Source organism: Cherax quadricarinatus, chromosome 79 (assembly GCF_038502225.1).
Source record: "Cherax quadricarinatus isolate ZL_2023a chromosome 79, ASM3850222v1, whole genome shotgun sequence".
In the NCBI taxonomy this organism is placed as follows: domain Eukaryota; kingdom Metazoa; phylum Arthropoda; class Malacostraca; order Decapoda; family Parastacidae; genus Cherax; species Cherax quadricarinatus.
Genome location: NC_091370.1, coordinates 6,006,009 through 6,029,345, shown reverse-complemented (window position 1 = coordinate 6,029,345; position 23,337 = coordinate 6,006,009). Strand labels below are relative to the sequence as shown.

Here is a 23,337-nt window from a genome sequence, read left to right as displayed (position 1 = left end):
CACACTTGTCAAAGGCTTTTGCAAAGTCTGTATATATTACATCTGCATTCTTTTTGTCTTCTAGTGCATCTAGGACCTTGTCATAGTGATCCAGTAGCTGAGACAGACAGGAGCGACCTGCTCTAAACCCATGTTGCCCTGGGTTGTGTAATTGATGGGTATCTAGATGGGTGGCAATCTTGCTTCTTAGGACCCTTTCAAAGATTTTTATGATATGGGATGTTAGTGCTATTGGTCTGTAGTTCTTTGCTATTGCTTTACTGCCCCCTTTGTGGAGTGGGGCTATGTCTGTTGTTTTTAGTAACTGTGGGATGACCCCCGTGTCCATGCTCCCTCTCCATAGGATGGTAAAAGCTCGTGATAGGGGTTTCTTGCAGTTCTTGATGAACACGGAGTTCCATGAGTCTGGCCCTGGGGCAGAGTGCATGGGCATGTCATTTATCGCCTGTTCGAAGTCATTTGGCGTCAGGATAACATCAGATCGGCTTGTGTTAACCAAATTCTGTGGCTCTCTCATAAAAAATTCATTTTGACCTTCGACTCTCAGTTTGGTTAGCAGCTTGCTAAAAACTGAGTCATATTGGGACTTGAGTAGCTCACTCATTTCCTTGCTGTCATCTGTGTAGGACCCATCTTGTTTAAGTAGGGGTCCAATACTGGATGTTGTTCTCGACTTTGATTTGGCATAAGAAAAGAAATATTTTGTGTTTTTTTCGATTTCATTTATGGCTTTTAGTTCTTCCCGCGATTCCTGACTCCTATAAGATTCCTTTAGCTTAAGTTCGATGTTTGCTATTTCTCTGACCAGTGACTCCCTATGCATTTCAGATACTATATTGGCCTCTTTTAGCCACTCTGTTATTCTTTTCCGTCGCCTGTAAAGGGACACCTGTCTCTTTCTATTTTACATCTACTCCTTTTTCTTAAAGGAATAAGCCTTGAGCATACATTGAATGCCACCGATTTAATCTGTTCTAGGCATAAGTTGGGGTCTGTGTTGCTTAGTCTATCTTCTCAGCTTATATCATTTAGGACTTGATTTATTTGGATCCACTTTATGTTCTTCTTATTGAAGTTGAATCTGGTGAAGGCTCCCTTGTGACTAATCTCATTTTGTTGGTCTGGGGCTCCACGCATACATGTCTGAATCTCGATTATGTTGTGATCTGAGTATATTGTTTTTAATATGGTGACATTTCGTATCAGATCATCATTGTTAGTGAAGATGAGGTCTAGTGTATTCTCCAGTCTAGTAGGCTCTATTATTTGCTGGTTTAAGTTGAATTTTGTGCAGAGATTTAAAAGCTTGTGTGTGTGTGAGTTCTCGTCAGAGCTGCCTCCTGGTGTTATCACTGCAACAATATTATTTGCTATATTCCTCCATTTTAGGTGCCTCAAGTTGAAATCCCCCAGGAGCAAGATGTTGGGGGCAAGAGCTGGCAGATTTTCCAGACAGTGGTCAATTTTTGACAGCTGTTCCTGGAATTGCTGGAACATTGCATCCGGAGGCTTGTAGACTGCCACAATGACTAGGTTTTGGTTCTCAATCTTTACTGCTAAAACTTCCACTACATCATTTGAGGCATTAAGCAGTTTTGTGCAAACAAGTGACTCTGCGATATACAGGCCAACCCCCCTTTTGTCTGTTCACTCTGTCACATCTGTATGGGTTGTAACCTGGGATCCACATTTCGTTGTCCAAGTGATCCTTTATGTGGGTCTCTGTGAAAGCAGTGAACATTGCATTTGCCTCTTCAAGCAGTCCACGGATGAAAGGTATTTTGTTGTTCGTTGCTGGCTTTAGACCCTGTATATTTGCAAAGAAGAATGTCATCGGACTGGTGGTATTGGTGGTACTGGGGGGGACTTTTTTTTCCAGCACTAGTATCTGTATCTGTTGGTTTGGAGTGGAGGCCATCGACTGTGGTTCCACTCCAGAAATTACTGGATTTGGTGTACCATTTCCGCCATTTCCTGCCAGTTTTTTTTCCTTCCTTGCACTGAAAAACCTCTCCCTCTTGAGTGGCTGTGGCTACCCAGGTTTTCCCATGGCCTGGATGTTTTGTATCTTTTTGTCCCCTTTAGATGGTGTGCCTGGCAATTTAAGTTATAGCACAGTCTTTCCTGTACTGAAGAGGGACACATTTCAGGGTGAAAAAGCTTACAGGAAGTGAGTTTGCATTTTCCTGTTGTCATATGGGCACGGCATTTTCTAGGGTGGTCATAGTTGCACGTCCCATCTGTTTTTCCAGATTTCCCATGCCTACAGATACCAAGTGCATAGTATGTGCACAGGCTTGGTTTCCATTTGCCTTGGGCTTCAGTGACTGTATTCCCTGTTGGTGCATGTTTACCTGTCTCATTCCTATCCTCACTAGTACTAACAATGGAGCTCTCACCAGTTGTTTCTGGTAATATATCCTCACTATTGCTAGTGGAGTCCCCTTGTTTACTATCTCCTGTGGTATTACTAGTTTGTAATATTGGTTTTATCTTGTCCTTGACTACACTTGTTTCCCCACTACAGCTCCTGTCTCCCTCGAGGTCATTTATATGCATTCCCTCATGTGTACATTTACTGACTACCTGGACAGAACCTCCATCCTCACCATTTCTGTCTCCCAGGACAGCACCTCCATCCTCACCATTACTGTCTCCCAGGACAGCACCTCCAGCTTCACCATTACTGTCACCCAGGACAGCACCTCCAGCCTTACAGTTTCTGGCTACATGGCCAGGTCTTCAACTCGGTCAAGACACAGTCGCTCCTCACCTCAAGAAGTGTTCCTTCAATCCCCGTCGGGGAGGGGAACCTATAATCATCGTACCAATTTACTCCTTCATGATGCTTGCAAACCGTGTAAGGATCAAACCGAACAGTGGATTATGAAGCCTCAAAGCTGATGGCCAACACCTCTACGAAAACCCTCAGAGACTGACAGTTCACCATCTCCCCTTCACCTTTTTTGCTGGCGAAACGTTCCATTTTCGTCAAACGGCTGGACAAACTCATCACTTCTTTATCGACTGAGGATCTCAAGACCTCTATCGAGGAACAAAATACCTGGGTGTCAATTGAACATATCACCAAAATCCCCAACACCTCTACAATGATCAAGCTAACCTTCTCCAACATCAATATGGCTACTCAATATGGCATCTCCTACTATCATATCCATCCAAGTCACATAGAACCAGAACGTTTCGCCCACATCTCGCCATGCTGGACCTGCTACTCCTATCACCACTCAACGCCTGACTGTCCTCTGAAAGGAAAGAAGTACTGCACAAACTGCGGTAAAGACGGCCATGACTTCAAGGAATGTTTTACTACCACTACCTCTCCTACCTGCCTTAACTGCAAGGGTACTCACCACACCCTTGCAGCAAAATGCCCTCTACGTAAAGAAGTCCTGTCTAAGAAAATCATTGAAGAAACCAAGAAGAACAACCCTAAATCGCCAACATACTCCGCCATTGCAAAAATTCAATCAGATACCACCGAACTCCTTCAAGCTACACAACAATCATCTCCACCCAGCCAGTCCCTCTCTGCTCTTCCTGACGCTGCTCCATCCAAGGTGCTATACTGTATGATGTATGCACACCTCACTAATGCTGCAAACCCTGGCTCATTCAACACAACAATCAATGAACTGTTTCGCCTAAACAACATGCCAAACTTCAACTTTCCAGACTCACCACCATCACAAGACCTCCTCAAGATAATTCCAGACATTGTTAACTTCACCTCAACCCCTGGTCCTACTCGCACCTCTGACCAAGACTCTACTCCAGAACCAACACTACCGTCTACTGCCACCTCTCACCACCCACCACCAGCCCAACAAACCACAACCGACCAACACTCCCTGCCTCCTCTCAACACAGTCACAGAAGACGAAATAGAACCAGAACATTATGAACAACCCTCTGACGACGACGAAGTAGTAGTCGAAGAAGTAACAGAAGAAGAAACCACAGGCAACCGTTACCTAAGCCAAGCCTTTAATGGGTCTCTAACCTTATACACCAATCCCAACCTCCCAACCGAAATGAGCGCAGCTGATATGCTCCACTTAATGAAAGAGGGATCTGTTAAGTACACCTGCACCAAACCTCGCCAAATTCCTTTGGAAAACGCACTCTCTTACATCGTGATGAATTTGAACTGCTCCAACCTCAGAATGCAAATTTTCCACATGTCCAAGAGAGACTTCAAAAGACTCAAGAGTGGCTCCATCACCAGCGAAGTGTAGCTAAACACACAACACACTTCCGCAACACACAACCTGAGCCTCCCGACTCCTGACATCCAAACCAGCTCTTCACCTCAGCCTGAAGCATATCAGTCAGCGCGCACTGTTTGCAGTCTGCTCTTCTCCTCTATGCTTTCAACACGCCCTCTCACAGTGCCACGCAGCTGGGTTTAGCACTGGCTCTTTCATCTACAACTCAAGACCTTCCTCTCACCAACTATTTTTCGTTTGTCCACACTCACCCACCGGAGTCCCAACAGAAGAGCCTGCTATGTGTGTTCTCAATGTCTGTCCCACAATCGACTTAGCTGCTGGGTTAGGCCCTGGCTCTATTTCTACAACTAAGAACACACCTCTCCAGCACTATTCTTCGTCTGTCCCGTCTTCCCTGCTCATCCCATTTGGGATCTTACCTGAACTTTCGTTCGTTCGTTCGTACTTCTGGTTAGTGTGACTTTGTAAATGGTCCAAGTCGGACCGAAACGTCGTCGTAAGCTCCTCTCTTCTATGTGCGGGTTATTTGTGTATCGTTCCAGTCACGGTATTGTGCCTTTTTTGTTATTTTGTCCAGCTTGTTTTTAAAGCTACCCAGCATTTAAGCTTCAATGATCAAAGAAGGGCAGGGCAGAGCAAGGCAGGCAGAGCAAGGTAGGCAGAGCAAGGCAGGCAGAGCAAGGCAGGCAGGCAGAGCAAGGCGGGCAGGCAGAGCAAGGCAGAGCAAGGCAGGCAGGCAGGCAGAGCAAGGCAGGCAGAGCAAGGAAGGCAGAGCAAGGCAGGCAGAGCAAGGCAGGCAGAGCAAGGCAGGCAGAGCAAGGCAGGCAGAGCAAGGCAGGCAGAGCAAGGCAGGCAGAGCAAGGCAGGCAGAGGCAGGCAGGCAGGCAGAGCAAGGCAGGCAGAGCAATGCAAGCAGGCAGGCAGAGCAAGGCAGGCAGAGCAAAGCAGGCAGAGAAAGGCAGGCAGTGCAAGGCAGGCAGAGCAAGGCAGGCAGAGCAAGGTAGGCAAAGCAAGGCAGGCAGAGCAAGGCAGAGCAAGGCAGGCAGAGCAAGGCAGGCAGGCAGAGCAAGGCAGGCAGAGCAAGGCAGACAGAGCAAGGCAGGCAGAGTAAGGCAGTGCAAGGAAGGCAGAGCAAGGAAGGCAGAGCAAGGCAGGCAGAGCAAGGCAGGCAGAGCAAGGCAGGCAGAGCAAGGCAGGCAGAGCAAGGCAGAGCAAGGCAGACAGAGCAAGGCAGGCAGAGCAAGGCAGGCAGAGCAAGGCAGGCAGAGCAAGGCAGAGCAAGGCAGGCAGAGCAAGGCAGGCAGAGCAAGGCAGACAGAGCAAGGCAGACAGAGCAAGGCAGGCAGAGCAAGGCAGGCAGAGCAAGGCAGGCAGAGCAAGGAAGGCAGAGTAAGGCAAGCAGGCAGGCAGAGCAAGGCAGGCAGAGCAAAGTAGGCAGAGCAAGGCAAGCAGGCAGGCAGGCAGAGCAAGACAGGCAGAGCAAGGTAGGCAGAGCAAGGCAGGCAGAACAAGGCAGGCAGGCAGGCAGACAGGCAGGCAGAGCAAGGCAGGCAGGCAGAGCAAGGCAGGCAGAGCAAGGCAGGCAGAGTAAGGCAGGCAGAGCAAGGCAGGCAGAGCAAGGTATGCAGAGCAAGGCAGGCAGAGCAAGGTAGGCAGAGCAAGGTAGGCAGACAGAGCAAGGTAGGCAGACAGAGCAAGGTAGGCAGAGCAAGGCAGGCAGAGCAAGGCAGGCAGAGCAAGGCAGGCAGGCAGGCAGGCAGAGCAAGGCAGGCAGGCAGGCAGGCAGAGCAAGGCAGGCAGAGCAAGGCAGGCAGAGCAAGGCAAGCAGGCAGGCAGAGCAAGGCAGGCAGAGCAAGGTAGGCAGAGCAAGGTAGGCAGAGCAAGGCAGGCAGAGCAAGGTAGAGCAAGGCAGGCAGAGCAAGGTAGGCAGGCAGGCAGAGCAAGGCAGGCAGAGCAAGGCAGGCAGGCAGGCAGAGCAAGGCAGGCAGGCAGGCAGAGCAAGGCAGGCAGGCAGGCAGAGCAAGGCAGGCAGGTAGGCAGAGCAAGGCAGGCAGAGCAAGGCAGGCAGGCAGGCAGGCAGGCAGAGCAAGGCAGGCAGGCAGGCAGGTAGTTAGTTGGGGAGGGAGAGGTAAGGAAGGCATTGGCAAGTTTATTCAGGTATACACAAATCCAGTTACACAGATTATCATACATAGCAGCATATGTGTAGAGAACCTAGGATAACCCAAAAAAGTCAAAGAAGTGGTAAAGAGATGTAGATTATATACATTGTTTGGAAAGAGAACTGAGGTACAGTATTCAGGTCTGGTACAGGTCAGGTTGTGTGAAGGAGGAGAGGAGGGACTGCCTGCCTCCCTGGCCGACAGGCCAAGGGGTGTGACCTACAGCTCAAGGTAACAATAAAACAGACAGGTCCTGAATGTGACGTCGGGGGTCATCTGATTTGGTCTGATATTCCACAAGACAACGGGACACATCACTCCAGACAATATTCGGAAATACTGCCATTTGTCCATTTTGTCAATAACCAGAGCGTTTGGCCGAAATTACCGAAATCTGTTAATAAAAGGTACCTTAAAGAAAAGTTTTATTGTACACTCGCCCGCCAAGTCTTCTGGTTTAATCAATATATAATAGACCGTGAGTTAACAAGAGATCTAGCAACACTTTCGCCTTAATACGGTTGAAAAATTGTGCCATATTTTAGGTGAACAAGCCATATTAATCATTTGATACAATTTCATTGTCTTATGGGAGAGGCCTATGCAATATACACAACCTCCTTGTACTCAATGCTCCATTCATACGTGTCCAATACTTCACTCAAGACTGTGCTAGTGATATTTTTTTTATCTTATCATCATGCAAGGCTCCAGGCAGACATCAACCAAATCTTTCAGTGGGCTGCAGAAAACAATACGAAGTTCAACGATGAGAAATTTCAATTACTCCGATATGGTAAACATGAGGAAATTAAAACTTCATCAGAGTACAAAACAAATTCCTTCCACAAAATAGAGCGAAAAACCAATGTCAAAGACCTGGGAGTGATCATGTCGGAGGATCTCACCTTCAAGGACCATAACATTGTATCAATCGCATCTGCTAGAAAAATGACAGGATGGATAATGAGAACCTTCAAAACTAGATGCCAAGTCCATGATCACACTCTTCAGGTCGCTTGTTCTATCTAGGCTGGAATATTGCTGCACACTAACAGCACCTTTCAAGGCAGGTGAAATTGCTGACCTAGAAAATGTACAGAAAACCTTCACGGTGCGCATAACGGAGATAAGATAAGATTTCGTTCGGATTTTTAACCCCGGAGGGTTAGCCACCCAGGATAACCCAAGAAAGTCAGTGCGTCATCGAGGACTGTCTAACTTATTTCCATTGGGGTCCTCAATCTTGTCCCCCAGGATGCGACCCACACCAGTCGACTAACACCCAGGTACCTATTTGCTGCTAGGTGAACAGGACAACAGGTGGAAGGAAACATGTCGAAATATTTCCACTCGCCGGGAATCGAACCCGGGCCCTCCGTGTGTGAAGCGGGAGCTTTAGCCACCAGGCCACCAGGTGATCAAACACCTCAATTACTGGGAGCGCTTGAAGTTCCTGAACCTGTACTCCCTGGAACGCAGGCGGGAGAGATACATGATTATATACACCTGGAAAATCCTAGAGGGACTAGTACCGAACTTGCACACGAAAATCACTAACAACGAAAGCAAGACTCGGCAGACGATGCAACATCCCCCCAATGAAAAGCAGGGGTGTCACTAGCACGTTAAGAGACAATACAATAAGTGTCAGGGGCCAGAGACTGTTCAACTGCCTCCCAGCATACATAAGGGGGATTACCAATAGACCCCTGGCTGTCTTCAAGCAGGCACTGGACAAGCACCTAAAGTCTGTACCTGACCAGCCGGGCTGTGGCTCGTACGTTGGATTGCGTGCAGCCAGCAGTAACAGCCTGGTTGATCAGGCTCTGATCCACTAGGAGGCCTGGTCACAGACCGGGCCGCGGGGGCGTTGACCCCCGGAACTCTCTCCAGGTAAACTCCAGGTATGATCCTAGTGGGCTTAGAGCTTGGTTATGATTGTAGTAATAATTATCTTTTCTTCATCTCTGATTGTCTCTGGACAGTAAATATGGCAGTTAGTGCACCCAAGAGGAATGTGAGTAATCCTGGCAGTGCAAAAAATATGTTATGAAGAAAACAGATCCTAGATGGTGAATTACACACTCGTGCAACACCTGTGTATCTTATTATGTAGACGTCTGGCCAACCAGTGGCTTTATCAGTACGACACAGAAGACTGAAAAGGTTGAAGAGGTAATCAGTCCATCAGCCTAGGTGCAGTGTTCAGTACCGTAGTCTTGGTGAATCTGAGGTTTAATTAAGGGGCACGTCAGTTCCCCTGTCTTCTAATATGTTTTCCCCCTATAATCTACCTCGTCCATAATTACTGTCGCATTTGTTCTGTCTGCTTTCGTAAGGTGAAGTCTAGGATCTAAGATCCTAAGATCCTAGACTTCACCTTATGAAAGCAGACAAAGCAAATGCAATAGTAATTATGGACAACCTGGAGTTTACCTGGAGGGTATTCCGGGGATCAACGCCCCCGCGGTCGCAACGCACTTTCCTCACACAACGAGTTCGTGGTTCAGTCCCCGGCACGGGTGGAAATGTTGAGTATGTTTCCTTACACCTGCTGTCACTGTTCACCTAGCAGTAAGTAGGTGCCTGGGTGTTAGAAGACTGGTGTGGGTGGCATCCTGGGAAACAAGATTTAAGGACCACAATGGTAATAATACACTCTTTGATGACGCACTGACTTTCTTGGGTTATCCTGGTGGCTAACACTCCCCACCCCGGGTTAAAATTCCCAATAAATCTTATCTTAATTGACAATCAACTGAACCTAGCTCTCCTTGCTTCCTTTCCCACCCACACCCCTTGGTCTCTTCTCTCAGTTCTAGCTAAGGTGTATCTCTCTCTCTCTCTCTCTCTCTCTCTCACACACACACACACACACACAAACACACACATTCTTTGACTAACCAAGAGTACACACATTCTTTGACCGTAACCATGAACGTACACACATTCTTTGACGGTAACCACGAGAGTACATACATTCTCTGACCGTAACCACTAGAGTATACAGTACACATTCATTGACTGTAACCACGAAACAAACACTTCCTTGGACTTGGTCATCAGAGTTTTAATGGTTGCTGGTAAGATTGATCGTGTAACAACAGCTTGCATCATAACCAATATCTAAAAATATACCCGGATCTTAATTTTTCAGTTGCTCAGAACTGACATTCTCAAGCTATAGGTTTCAAGTCGATCAGATGAGGCATTCACACATTTTCACATGAAAGCTAGTATTTGTTATTGCCAAACTTTAACAGAATTGGGAATTGGCATTTATAGTGCACAAGAATCATTCAAAACCATTTCTTCTTACTTCGAAGCTAATCAGGAAAAGCATTCTTCAATTATTGAACATAAACCAATTTGATAAAACCGGTGAATTAAAACGTAATCAACCAAGAATTAATGTGATAACAAATCTGTACATAGTCTAGTGAATTAATGAATTATGTTGTAACTACTGTACACAGCCTAGTAAATAAAAAAAAATTGTACCCATAGTACACAGCCTAGTAAATTAACAAATTTACACCTATAGTAAATAGCCTAAATTCAGTCCATCCAGACTGATGGACTGAACACATCGACTCCAGGCTGAGGGACTGATTACCTCAAACTTTTCCTCATCTCCCACCCTTTCTCCCTCCACTGGACTGAAGAAGCCACTGGCTGGCGAAACGTTTCTAGAATAAACATTCCCAAATGTTGCACAAGTGTTTTTATTTATCAACCAAGACACCTAATGAATAAAGATGTCTTTTTTTGAGGGGGGGGTGACCTTATTTTGGTGGGAAATATTATAATGATGAAACAAAAAATCTTAAACTTACCCATATCATCAGCGGAAGACGAGGCTCGACCTCTACCTCGGCCTCTCACTCCTTCCTGAAGATCAAAAATGTGCCTGATATAACCAATACATCTAAGTGAAAATGAGAATTCATTATAGCAGATATTGTGAATAATCTATTACATTATCATTAGAAATTTCACATTATTACTGTTATAACAAAGTAGTTTTTAATGATATTTTCTATTTTAAAACTCATAAATGACCCCTCAAGGGAGGTTCCTTGACGCTGGTGAGGGGCTCTTGATCAAGGGAATTGGATCTGTGCTCCATTATTATTATTACAATCAAGGGGGAAGCGCTAAACCCGGAGGATTATACAGCGCCTGGGGGGGATGTGGAAGGCATTCAGGCTTAATTTGGGGAACTGGAGCACAGATCCAATTCCCTAAATCAAGAGCCCCTCACCAACATCAAGAAACCTTCCTTGAGGGGATCTGTGCTCCAGTTCCCTGAATTATGCCTGAATGCCTTCCACATCCCACACAGGCGCTGTATAATCCTACGGGTTTAGCGCTTCCCCTTAATAATAATATATAGGTACAATAATACATAGGTACAATTATCATACATAGCGTAAATTACCTAGGATAACCCATTGTATTGATTGCAATTAAAATACAGGTAAATAAAAACTTAATGCAGTGAAGATTTTATTGGTACAACGTTTCGCCTACGAAATTAAAAATTAGTTAATATAGGTCAACCAGGCTGAGTAGTTAGGCGTATGCTGAGCAGTTGCACTGCTGGAGGCCTACTGGCACATCATGGGTCTCTGTGTTCCAAGGTAATTGTGCAATCTACATGAATGGTATATAATACCGCCAAGATAAAGGCTTAGATATGTGCATCATCTGGGTATCTTTATTTGAAGACGTTTCGCCATCCGGTGACTATCAATACAACACAAAGGCATAATGGAAAGACTGTAGAACTATATGCAGAAAGACGAGGTAATCAGTCCCTCAGCCTTGGAGTTTGTGAAGAACACCGTAGTCTTCAAGACTACGGTGCTCATCACCAATTCCAAGGCTGAGGGACTGATTACCTCATCTTTCTGCATATAGTTCTACAGTCTTCCCATTAAATCCTTGAATTTGTATTGATAGTCACTGGATGGCGAAACGGCTACAGATAGATACCCAGACGTTGCACACGCATAATTCGAAAACTGTGCTATAGGATCACTGGAAAAGACCCGGGCGGGGACAACACCGGCGAATTATCAAGAGCAATTATGTGCTATGGAAGTCACCTGGTGACTCTGTACAGTTACTTTGATGTTATTTTAATTGGAAATGACTGAAACACGACTATATTTAACGTTGTCATTCTCTTGAAACAGCTGCATGTGCTGGGTCGTGTCCCACACTATGATGTGGGGGTGGTAACTGGTTGTCCCACACCATGATGTGGGGGTGGTAGCTAGTTTGTCCCCACCATGATGTGGGAGTGGTAGATAGGTTGTCTCGCACCATGTGGGAGTGGTAGCTGGGTTGTCCCACACCATGATGGAGTGGTAGCTGGGTTGTCCCACACCATGGTGTGGGAGTAGTAGCTGGGTTGTCCCACACCATGATGTGGGAGTGGTAGCTGGGTTGTCCCACACCATGATGTGGGAGTGGTAGCTGGGTTGTCCCACACCATGATGTGGGAGTGGTAGCTGGGTTGTCCCACACCATGATGTGGGAGTGGTAGCTGGGCAACCTTTTTTCATCATTGCCGCGACTGGGAAAACAATTCTTGCAGGTTAGCATATAAGCCATTCAGTGACACAGCTATCACATGGAGAAGCGCTCTACGCCTTTGTTTAACAAGTGTCCCATGGTTCGGTTAGCAACGCACTCGCCTCACACACTGGTGGTGCAATCCCCGCATGGGTGGAAATAGGCATATTTCCTCACACCTGTTGTCCCTGTTCACCTAGCAGTAAGTAGGTACCTGGGTGTTAGTCGCCTGGTGTGGTCGCATCCTGGAGAATAAGATTGAAGGTTCACAATGGAAATAAGACAGTCCTCATGACGCACTGACTTTCTTGGGTTATCCTGAGTGGCTAACCCTCTCTACCCGGGGTTATCCTGAGTGGCTAACCCCCTCTACCCGGGGTTATACTGGGTGGCTAACCCTCTCTACCCGGGGTTATCCTGGGTGGCTAACCCTCTCTACCCGGGGTTATCCTGAGTGGCTAACCCTCTCTACCCGGGGTTATCCTGGGTGGCTAACCCTCTCTACCCGGGGTTATCCTGGGTGGCTAACCCTCTCTACCCGGGGTTATCCTGGGTGGCTAACCTTCTCTACCCGGGGTTATCCTGGGTGGCTAACCCTCTCTACCCGGGGTTATCCTGGGTGGCTAACCCTCTCTACACGGGGTTATCCTGGGTGGCTAACCCTCTCTACCCGGGGTTATCCTGGGTGGCTAACCCTCTCTACCCGGGGTTATACTGGGTGGCTAACCCTCTCTACCCGGGGTTATACTGGATGGCTAACCCTCTCTACCCGGGGTTATCCTGAGTGGTTAACACTCCATACCCTGTGTTAAAAATTCCAACAAATCTTACCCTATGTTTTTTTTTTTTTTTTTTTAGATTTTGCCACCGAAGTGGCTAGTTTATTGTGCACCCCATATCCATCCTGTGGACGGTAGCGCGAGAGCATGTGGATACACAAAAGGCCTAGGAACTAGGCCCCAAAGGGTTAACAGGAATACATATGGATTTATATCTACATATCTATAGTTCACTTATCTGTTACAAGCAAATTTAGGAAATTTGCTTAGTATATCTGGTATCTTATTTTCATTAATAAGATATCTTGACATGTCACATAGGTTATTATACTGTCTGTCTCTGTATTCCTCAATAAGTGGACAATTAAGCACATAGTGTTCAAGAGAGTGACCATATGCCTGATCACATAATTTACATTTAGTTTGATCATCTGTGTGTCTCCCAAACTGCCAGAAGTACTTGTAACCAAGCCTAAGCCTGGCCACTACAACATCAGTCTGTCTGTTCACATAGCAAGTTGCTCCATAAACATACTTATCTACGTTCATGTTATCATAGTGGGTTATAGATCTACTCAGGCTTCTAACTGCATTCCTATAACAATCATCTTCATTATTTATTTCTAATATTATTCCTAATGCTAGACACAGTTATACCAAAGTTATATTCTACGTTCTCCTTCTGGATACTCTTCTTGGCTAACATATCAACTTTATCATGAAGGAGTAATCCAATGTGTGATGGGATCCATAGCAATTGTACATTAATTCCTTTGTCCCTAATTTTTGAGTATCTATACCTGGCTTCCCCAATGCGCATGTTGTTGGAGTCATTATATGAGCCAAGAACCTTCAATGATGACATAGAATCAGTAATGATGATAGAGTCAAGCTCAGTGTCATAGGTTAGCTTTAGCGCCATTAGGATTGCAAACAATTCAGTTTGCAGTGTAGACGCCCAGTTGTTAATTCTTATGCCTAACTCAACAAATTTATTATCGTTCTTAACTAGGGAGGTGGCAAAAAGAGCAGATGCAGCCCTGCCAGAAGACTCCTGTTTAGATCCATCAGTGTATATAACTTGTGATAACTTATTACTACCAGCTAGGCGAAAAATTTCTTCTTGAGCAGTTGCTCTAACAAGAGATTTAAGGAAGGGATTACTAGCAATGAGCTTCTTGGGAGGGACTTGTAGGTATGTGATATTAAATGAACACATCTTCCATGGAGGGGTGAAATGCTCTTGTTGCCTACAGTGATCCAGTTCATGCAGGTTATAAAACTTAATGCAATTGCACGTTTTCACAATCTATTTAGATCTGTGTGTATTTACCTCTAGACACTTGGTAAGATTCACTGTGACAGTGTCTGGTTCGTTTCTCAACATTCTAATACCGAGTACAGTGTTAATTTCAACAATCCTATCACTGATACTAGAAATACCAAGCTCCTTCCTCATGTTAAGAACTTTTGTAGATCTGGGACAGCCAAGAATAGTCCTGAGAGCTTCATTTTGCATTAACTCCAAGGGTCGGAGTGAACTTTCTCTAGCTAATATCAACATGGGAGCAGCATAATCAATTAAGGACCTAACATAGGCTATGTACATCATTCTCACGATTCTCACATTAGCACCATAGTTGGGATTGTAGCCAGCAACAGCTTTGAGAGCATTTAGCCTAGCTTTACATTTCTTGTTTAGTTGTGGTATAGTGGATTTGTTAAAGGGTACATCTACACCAAGATATCTGTAAGTTTTAACGTAGCTAATGATTTCACCCTGCAAATATTATTATTATAATCAAAAAGAAGCGCTAAGCCACAAGGACTATACAGCTCACCCTGCAAATAGATGGGTGGGGGATGTCGTTTGCTTGTTAATATCTTTGTTTTAGAGGAAGATATTATGAGGCCTAGTCGATTACAAATTGCTTGAACTTCATTAAGAATGGTATTCATCTTCTTATGCCCTGTTGTATGGATCATGATATCATCAGCTTATAGCTATATGTTTAGGTGAGGCAGGTAGAGCATTTAGGAGAGCATTAATCAGAATATTAAATAGCATGGGACTAAGAACTCCTCCCTGCGGTGTACCTAAAGACATTTCTTTAGAATCACTTCTGAAGCCTTGGTAAAGGACAGAGGATACTCTATTTGACAGGTATCCTATTATCCAGCAGAGTAAGCTACCACCAATATTCATTTTGGCTAGTTCATGTAGTATAACGGTTCTGTTTGCAATATCAAATGTCAAGTTTCGCTGACAGTTAAACACCTGCTGCTTACCGTATTTTCTGGCATATAAGGCGCACGACAGAAGTATCGTAATGGTATATCAGTAATTAGTAAGTAAATAAGTTTATTCAGGCATACACAAATACAGTTACACAGAATTATCATACATAGTAGCATATGTGTAGAGAACCTAGGATAACCCAAAAAAAGTCAGTCAGAGTGACTTATTTCCATTGGGGTTAATTACCCTCTTACTTGATGCTAAAGTAAAACCCAAACCTAAGCCTATCCTTAAACCTGACCTTGAACATATAAGGCGCAGGGTGATTTTCCAAGACTTTTTTTGTGGGAAGAAAAGGAGCATCTTATATGCCGGAAAATATGGTAATTGTCCAATGGAAATAAGTTACTATGTATGATAATTTGCGTAACTGTATTTGTGTACCTGTGCCTAAATAAACTTGCGGTGCCCCGTGGCCTGGGAGCTAAATTATTATTATTATAATCAAAAAGAAGCGCTAAGCCACAAGGGCTATACAGCGCTGCACTGGGAGCTAAAGCTCTCGCTTCACACAGCGAGGGTCCAGGTTCTATTCCCGGCGAGGGTAGAAACATTGGACCTGTTTCTTTACATCGGTTGTCCATGTTCATCCATCAGTAAAATGGGTACCTGGGTGTTAGTCGACTGGTGTGGGTCGCATCCTGGGACAAAACTGACCTAATTTGCCCGAAATGCTCAGCATAACAAGCGGCTTTCTATATAGTAGTATCACTGATGTCAGCTATGGTCTGTATACCTTGTACATGTACTTGTAAAAATAAAGATATTATATTATCATCATTAACACGTCGTATTGATTCTGGCTTGTGCACTCACACATTACTTGCTCTCCCTGCGAAAAATCTAATTCTTAGTACATTTACACTGACTTTTAGGGCAACTGTTCCTTCATAATGTGAGAAATCACGAGTGTGTTTCGAATAGTACTGGTTTCAGTGTGGTTATCTCACATTAAGGTATCACCTGTTTCTTGTGAACTTTTGTGTATATTTTATATTAAATATGATAAGGCAATATAGCATATTATAAACCTTTACCGACACAGCCTCACTTGAAGATCAAGCTTGAAGATTATGCTTGAAGATCAAGCTTGAAGATCAAGCTTTGAGATCAAGCTTAAAGATCAAGCTTAAAGATCATGCTTGGAGATCAAGCGTGGAGATTAAGCTCGAAGATCAAGCTTTGAGACCAAGCTTGAAGATCAAGCTTAAAGATAATGCTTGGAGATCAAGAGTGAAGATCATGCTTGAAGCTCAAGCTTCCGAGATCAAGCTTGATCTCCAACAAAAACAGTCTCAGTAAAGACTATCAATCTGCTAGTCTCTGCTTATCGATGTATTCCTGTTAACCCTTTGGGGCCTAGTTCCTAGGCCTTTTGTGTATCCACATGCTCTCGCGCTACCGTCCACAGGATGGATATGGGGTGCACAATAAACTAGCCACTTCGGTGGCAAAATCTAATCTCCTGATCAGCCTATTTTACAACCTTTTCATCATAAACCAAGCATCCTTTATATTTCCACCTCTCAATTATTATTATTATTATAATCAAAAAAGAAGCGCTAAGCCACAAGGATCCACCTCTCAAGCACTTGTTGTTACTGAACAAATGTTAGTAAATAAAACGGGACAGTGAAAATAGGTAGGAGTACTTACCCTTCCCCCTACCGCGAACCTGCCTCCTCGGTGGTAGTACGCCATAATTAAACTAAACTAAGTTTTCAAAGGAAACTGTTGTATATATTGAGCAGTGGTAGAGAGAACCGAGCCTCCCCTGTCAGCACTGGTGACTGAGGGAAGCAGCAGCCCCACCTCAGCCCACCCTCACTGCCACTCACCTTCTAACACACCAATATATTCTCCTCCCCACTGTATAAACCAACGCTGTATGGTATGCTAATATTAAAGACTGTTGTCTCTCTTCTCAATTGTTATTAATATTGTGTTGTGTGCACGGTAACATTTCTTCTCAAGGTCTTCTCAAATATGTAATTTTCGTACAGTAACAAGGCACGTCAAGCAACTACACATACGTTTTGTCGTTGTAATATTATCTTTTAGATGTTATGCTTTCTTAATTAATGTAACTTTGCATACTTTCGTAGTAAAATTGTCTTTACTGGCGATGAAATAGCATTATTATGCATGAGGCTACCTGTATATATTTACCCAAAATGATTATGAATATCCCTAGTATCTGTATGAAAGATATTTATATACGTAAACATATATACAACGTATACGCATATACTACAATATAATGTGGTTGCAAGAATATATAAATTAAATTTAGAGAACTGATGAAGGCAGCAGCATAGGAACGCGAAGTGGTGCAACTCCCGCGTACTTCACACGTTCAATACATGATGACCACCACTACCCTGACCAATATACGTGACACCTTGGCATGTTGTTACTGTCCCCTCCCCTCCCTACCAAAACTAAGGATTATTATTATAATCAAGGGGGAAGCGCTAAACCCGGAGGATTATACAGCGCCTGGAGGGGGATGTGGAAGGCATTCAGGCTTAATTCGGGGAACTGGAGCACAGATCCAATTCCCTAAATCAAGAGCCCCTCACCAACATCAAGGAACCTTCCTTGAGGGGCCAAAACTAAGGAGTACCTACGAATAAGATATGTCTTATTCATCAACTTGTTGGTACTGCATATTATTAATGTAATATATATATATATAATATATATATATATATATATATATATATATATATATATATATATATATATATATATATATATATATATATATATGCAATAAGATCACAGTAAACAGGTGATTTCAGAATATGCAAAACAACCACTCTGAAAGAATAGAGAAATTCCAAGCGCTTTCGTGACTACTCACATTATCAAGGAACTATCCTTGATAATGTGAGTAGTCACGAAAGCGCTTGGAATTTCTCTATTCTTTCAGAGTGGTTGTTTTGCATATATATATATATATATATATATATATATATATATATATATATATATATATATATATATATATATATAATACTTAACAAAGATGGTAAAATTACTTTTTTCATATTTTGAACATAATGCTTTTTAAACGGAAAATTGATCTACCTTCCCCTTCCTTGGATCAGACATATTTTTTTAATTTCATGAAGCGCTAAACCGGTAAGGTTTATATAGAGCTTTGGGAAATAGGTGGTGGTCAGGAACCCTACATCATTGTGGAAATTTTTTACACGATTTCCTAAATGTAGAACTGTTACAGTTCTACATTTAGTTAATTGCGTATTATTATTATTAAGGGGAAGCGCTAAACCCGTAGGATTATACAGCGCCTGTGGAGGGGGACATGGAAGGTATTCAGGCTTAATTCAAGGAACTGGAGCACAGATCCAACTCCCTAGATCAAGAGCCCCTCACCAGCGTCAAGGAACCTCCCTCGGGGGGATAATTGAGTATTAAAATGTAATGCTATTTGGACCCTTTCGAGAAATTTCGAATGAAAGGGGAGGGGGGGAAGAACAGCTGCAGTGACGTGGGGGAGGGGGACGCCATGTGTGAATACTTGTTGTCATGGGAACTTCTGCTTATAATCCGGCGTCTTCAGAGCCAAATTGGGGGTTTTCGGCCGGAATTTATAATTAGGAACCTGTGTTAATGTCCCCTGCTGAAGAATTGGGACAGGAAATTTGCGGACCTCAAGAATTGCATGTGGAGGACGGAAAAATAAGAGGACTTCAATGGATCCTTCACAACAACACACCTTAGCTAAGTGACGCTTACCCATAATGTACAAGAGTTTTTGCGTTGGCCATCGTAAATCCTATCTTCTAGGGTAATGTTAGGATGTGTTCCATCAGCATTGTCTTCCAGTAATTAAATGGTGTTAATACCAATTATATTTTGTGTACCCAGGAAGACTAATCCTAAACAGTCCACACAACTTAATTACCAGAGTAGCTGGTTTTAGTTTATGTAATTATTTTAATGTCAGGTCTAGCTTTTTGAGTGGTGAAGTGGGCATCAAGGGAGTTACAGTTCAGCGACCTGCTGTGATTTAAGTCCCACTTACCTCACCCAAATTAATTGCAGGTAATGCCCTGTAAGCCTTGTTCAGGTGATTTGCTCACATAATAACAATTTTCACAATCATAATCATTTTCACAATCGTATATAGGGCAAGGAGGAATAACATCTTGTAAGAGTGAGGAAGAGCCAGTTGTGAGTGGGGAAGTACATGAGGCAGTGGGTAGAATGAAAGGGGGGTAAGGCAGCTGGGACTGATGGGATAAAGATAGAAATGTTAAAAGCAGGTACGAATATAGTTTTGGAGTGGTTGGTGCTATTATTTAATAAATGTATGGAAGAGGGTAAGGTACCTAGAGATTGGCAGAGAGCATGCATAGTTCCTTTGTATAAAGGCAAAGGGGATAAAAGAGTGTAAAAATTATAGGGGAATAAGTCTGTTGAGTATACCTGGTAAAGTGTATGGTTGAGTTATTATTGAAACAATTAAGAGTAAGACAGAAAGTAGGATAGCAGATGAACAAGGAGACTTTAGGAAAGGTAGGAGGTGCGTAGACCAAGTGTTTACAGTGAAACATAGAGAACAGTATTTAGATAAGGGTAAATAGGTTTTTGTGGCATTTATGGATTTGGAAAGGGCATGACAGGGTGGAAATGTGGCAAATGTTGCAGGTGTATGTATAGGAGGTAGGTTACTGAAAGCAGTGAAGAGTTTTTACGAGGATAGTGAGGCTCAGGAAGGGATTCAGGGAAACCGGCAGGCCGGACTCGAGTCCTGGAGATGTGAAGTACAGTGTCTACACTCTGAGGAGGGGTGTTAATGTTGCAGTTTTATAACTGTAGTGTAAAGCACCCTTCTGGAAAGACAGTGATTGGGTGAATGATGAAAATTTTTCTTTTTCGGGCCACCCTGCCTTGGTGGGAATCGGCCGATGTGTTAATGAAAAATAACAAAAAAGGCACAATACCGTGACTGGAATGATACACAAATAACCCACACAGAAAAGAGAGAAGCTTACGACGACGTTTCGGTCCAATTTGGACCATTTACAAAGTCACACTAACCAGAAGTGGAGCCGTCCTGCTCCACTTCTGGTTAGTGTGACTTTGTAAATGGTCCAAGTCGGACCGAAACGTCGTCGTAAGCTTCTCTCTTTAATGAAATAATAATAATCATCTTTACTTCTACAAGTATATGATACTATCAATACAGTCCTAGCTGACATAAGTGACATACTATACAGAAAGCCCCTTATTATGCAGAGCATTTTGGGCAAATTAGGTTAATTTTATTCCCAGTATGCAACCCACACCAGTCAACTAACACTCAGGTACCTATTTACTGCTAGGTGAACAGGGACAGCAGGTGCCTTAAGGAAACACAGCCAGATGTTTCCACCTGTATCGAGGTGGAAACATCTTCATCGTTTAGCTGAAGGGGGTTTCGGGGGTCAACGCCTCCGCGGCCAGGCCTTACTTTACTAGTTATGAGTGAGAAGGGTTGGATTCCGGAGGGACATGTCTAGCATGGGCCCGTAGGCTTGCTGCAGTATTCCTTAATTCTTGCCTTCTTGCTTCTACTAGTGATCGCGCCTCCTGCAGCATCTTCAGTTGAGATCTTCCACACCTCTCCTTCGACAGTATTTAAGACCATTCTCATCCTTCAGCTTCATATCCTTCAAAACCATGGAGCTGAACTTCTCCAAGCCGAGGGATTGACCACCTCAAATTATTTCTCTAATGTTGTTGGACTGATTACATCTTTACCCCACCACCACTGCTGCCTACAGTTCATTCTGTATTTGACTGAAGAAACCTACTGCGTAGGCAAAACGTTTCAACAATATACCCAACTACTGCACGTGTCTTACTTATGTACCTCTAATCTTTTGACTACCTCCCACGGGATGGGTATAGGGTGCATAATAAACATATTAAACTAATTAAACTCTTTCTCATCAACACAGTTAATGTTGAGCTTGAAAAATATCTACTTAGACGACAATTAACAAACTCATACTCACTAAAACGTGTGCAAGCAACATATGGATATCTTTGCTGCCAACCTTATGCGTACGGTGGATTATCAAAAAGAAGCGCTAAACTTACAAAGTGCCGCCGGGCAGGAAAGGATGCTGGGGTATTGGGTAGCAAGAGGGAGAGGGATGATTATTAGGTCATGGAATGCAGCGGGGCAGTGGATAGTGCAGGGATGCGTACAGTGGAACCTCAGTGTTCAAACGTACCAGACCTCGAACAAACCGGAGTCCGAACAATTTTGTTCCGAAGAAATTAGCCCAGCATTTGAACATTTTTTTCTGGAGTCTGGACGTGAAAAAAATCTTTACACGAAAGCCGTTTCAAGTACTTTGAGTGACCTGACACTGACCTAACTCTAAGAGACTGGGAGAGTCAGTTCAACAACCTCCAGTGTGAGGCTAATAATTAAAGCCTGGGAAATAATGTTTCGGACACCAAACTTTTAGCAGTTTGACCACCTAGGAACGAATTAAACTCAAACACGAGCTCCACTGTATATTGGAGAAGTAATGTTAGGTTAGGACGATGGAAGGCAGGATGAAAGACATTGATACACATGATGCCTTCTACCTACTCACCAGGTGCCTGTCAATCCCAAAACTTACCTGCTTTCTGAGATGCTCCACAGCCTTCAGCAGTCCAAAACTCAAGAAATATGACTTTCTCCTTAAGACCATGCTAGAGTGTGTATTGAATCTTTCCCCTGAAGATGGACAGTGGTTGCAAGCGTCACTTCCGGTCAGGCTTGGGGGCTGGGAGTACACAGATCCTCCCAGATTGCCCTACCAAGTTTCCAATTCTCTTCCATAGCATCAAACGAGTTAATAAAACAAATTCTTCGTGATAACCTCAGTGACTCAGCAGGAATACAGGACCCTATGCCAGTGCCATCACTGAATGGGAGAGACTTGCTGCTCCAGCACCAAACCCTAGTGCAGCACTGGCTTAGTCAAGCTGGGATGGCCCCATCACCGAAAAGGTGCTTGCCAACATGCTCAGGGCTGCAACATCAGACAGGGAAATTGCCTGTCTCCAAGCTGTGAGGGCACCTCACTCCAGGGACTTCCCCCAGTTCCCATACCAGCAATGGGAACACACCTCGACCCTAAAACCCTCTGTATTGCAGTGGCTCTGCACCTTGCTGCCCCAATTCACACTAAGTGTATTTGCAGCAATGCGTAAGCCAACCAATATGGGCTACATGGTCTTAACTGTTCCAAAACCAAGGGCTGGCATGCAAGACACAATGAGGTCAACATCATAAAGAGAACCCTTGCTACAGCTGGCTACCCAGCCGAGAGGGAACCCCAATCACTAGCAGCCAATACCCACAACCCAGCAAACCACCCTGATGGAATCACCATCTATCCTTGGAAGAATGGCAAGCTCTTAGCATGGGACTATATCTGTGTGTCCACACTACCTGACACCTATATCCATCAGTGTCAGGCGACACGGAGGAGCTGCTGACCACAGAAAGGAGTACAAGTTCGGCAAGTACAGGAACATAAGCCAACAGTATCAATTTGTCCCAGTGGGATCAGAGACCTTGGGATCATGGGGAAAACATGCCACATGTTTCCTTAAAGAACTGGGTTCCAGACTCATCGACACTGCCAGGGACCCAAGGGCAGCCACTTTCATGTTCCAGCGCCTCAGCATGGCCATTCAGAGAGGAAATGCATGCTGCATACTGGGCTCACATCCGGCTTCGCAGGAGATTCATATTATTATAATAAAAAAGAAGCGCTAAGCCACAAGGGCTATACAGCGCTGCAGGGTAGGGAAGGAAGCGAGGGTATTGGATGACAGAAGGGAGGAGGGATGATCAGTAGGTTACAGAAAACAGCGGGGCAGGGGATAGTACGGGGGTAGAGGGTAGCAAGAGATTGAAGTAAAAAGGGCTGAAGGTATTAGAATTTGTGAAGTCAGTCAGTTGTCAAAAAGTCAATGAGAGTGTCTGGATGAAAGGTGGGTCCATCAACAAGAAGGGAAGGTAAAGAGAGCAGCGGAGCGAAGACGACGACGGAGGTAAATTCTGCGTGCTCGTTGATAAAGTGGGCAGTCCAACAGAATGAGGCTGACTGATAATGGAACTTGGCAATTCTCACACAGAGGAGCAGGGCACCTCTCCATGAGATATCCATGAGTAAGACGAGTATGGCCAATGCGAAGACGGTAGTAGTCTCCCAACCTCGACACTGGAGACA

At 44.2% G+C, this 23,337-nt stretch overlaps 1 protein-coding gene across 1 annotated transcript in view; it reads right to left on the bottom strand.

Moving 5' to 3' along the window:
* Positions 1 to 16,896, bottom strand: part of LOC128702613 (decapping and exoribonuclease protein) — an 88,935-nt gene extending 72,039 nt beyond the window's left edge. The window contains exons 1-2 of the mRNA XM_053796924.2: positions 16,736 to 16,896; positions 10,255 to 10,309 (exon numbers count right to left, since the gene is read on the bottom strand). Of these exons, the coding sequence (XP_053652899.1) occupies positions 10,255 to 10,309; positions 16,736 to 16,780 (100 nt within the window). The 5' untranslated portion in view covers positions 16,781 to 16,896. The remainder of the gene's footprint in view (positions 1 to 10,254; positions 10,310 to 16,735) is intronic.
* Positions 16,897 to 23,337: the final 6,441 nt, after the last annotated feature.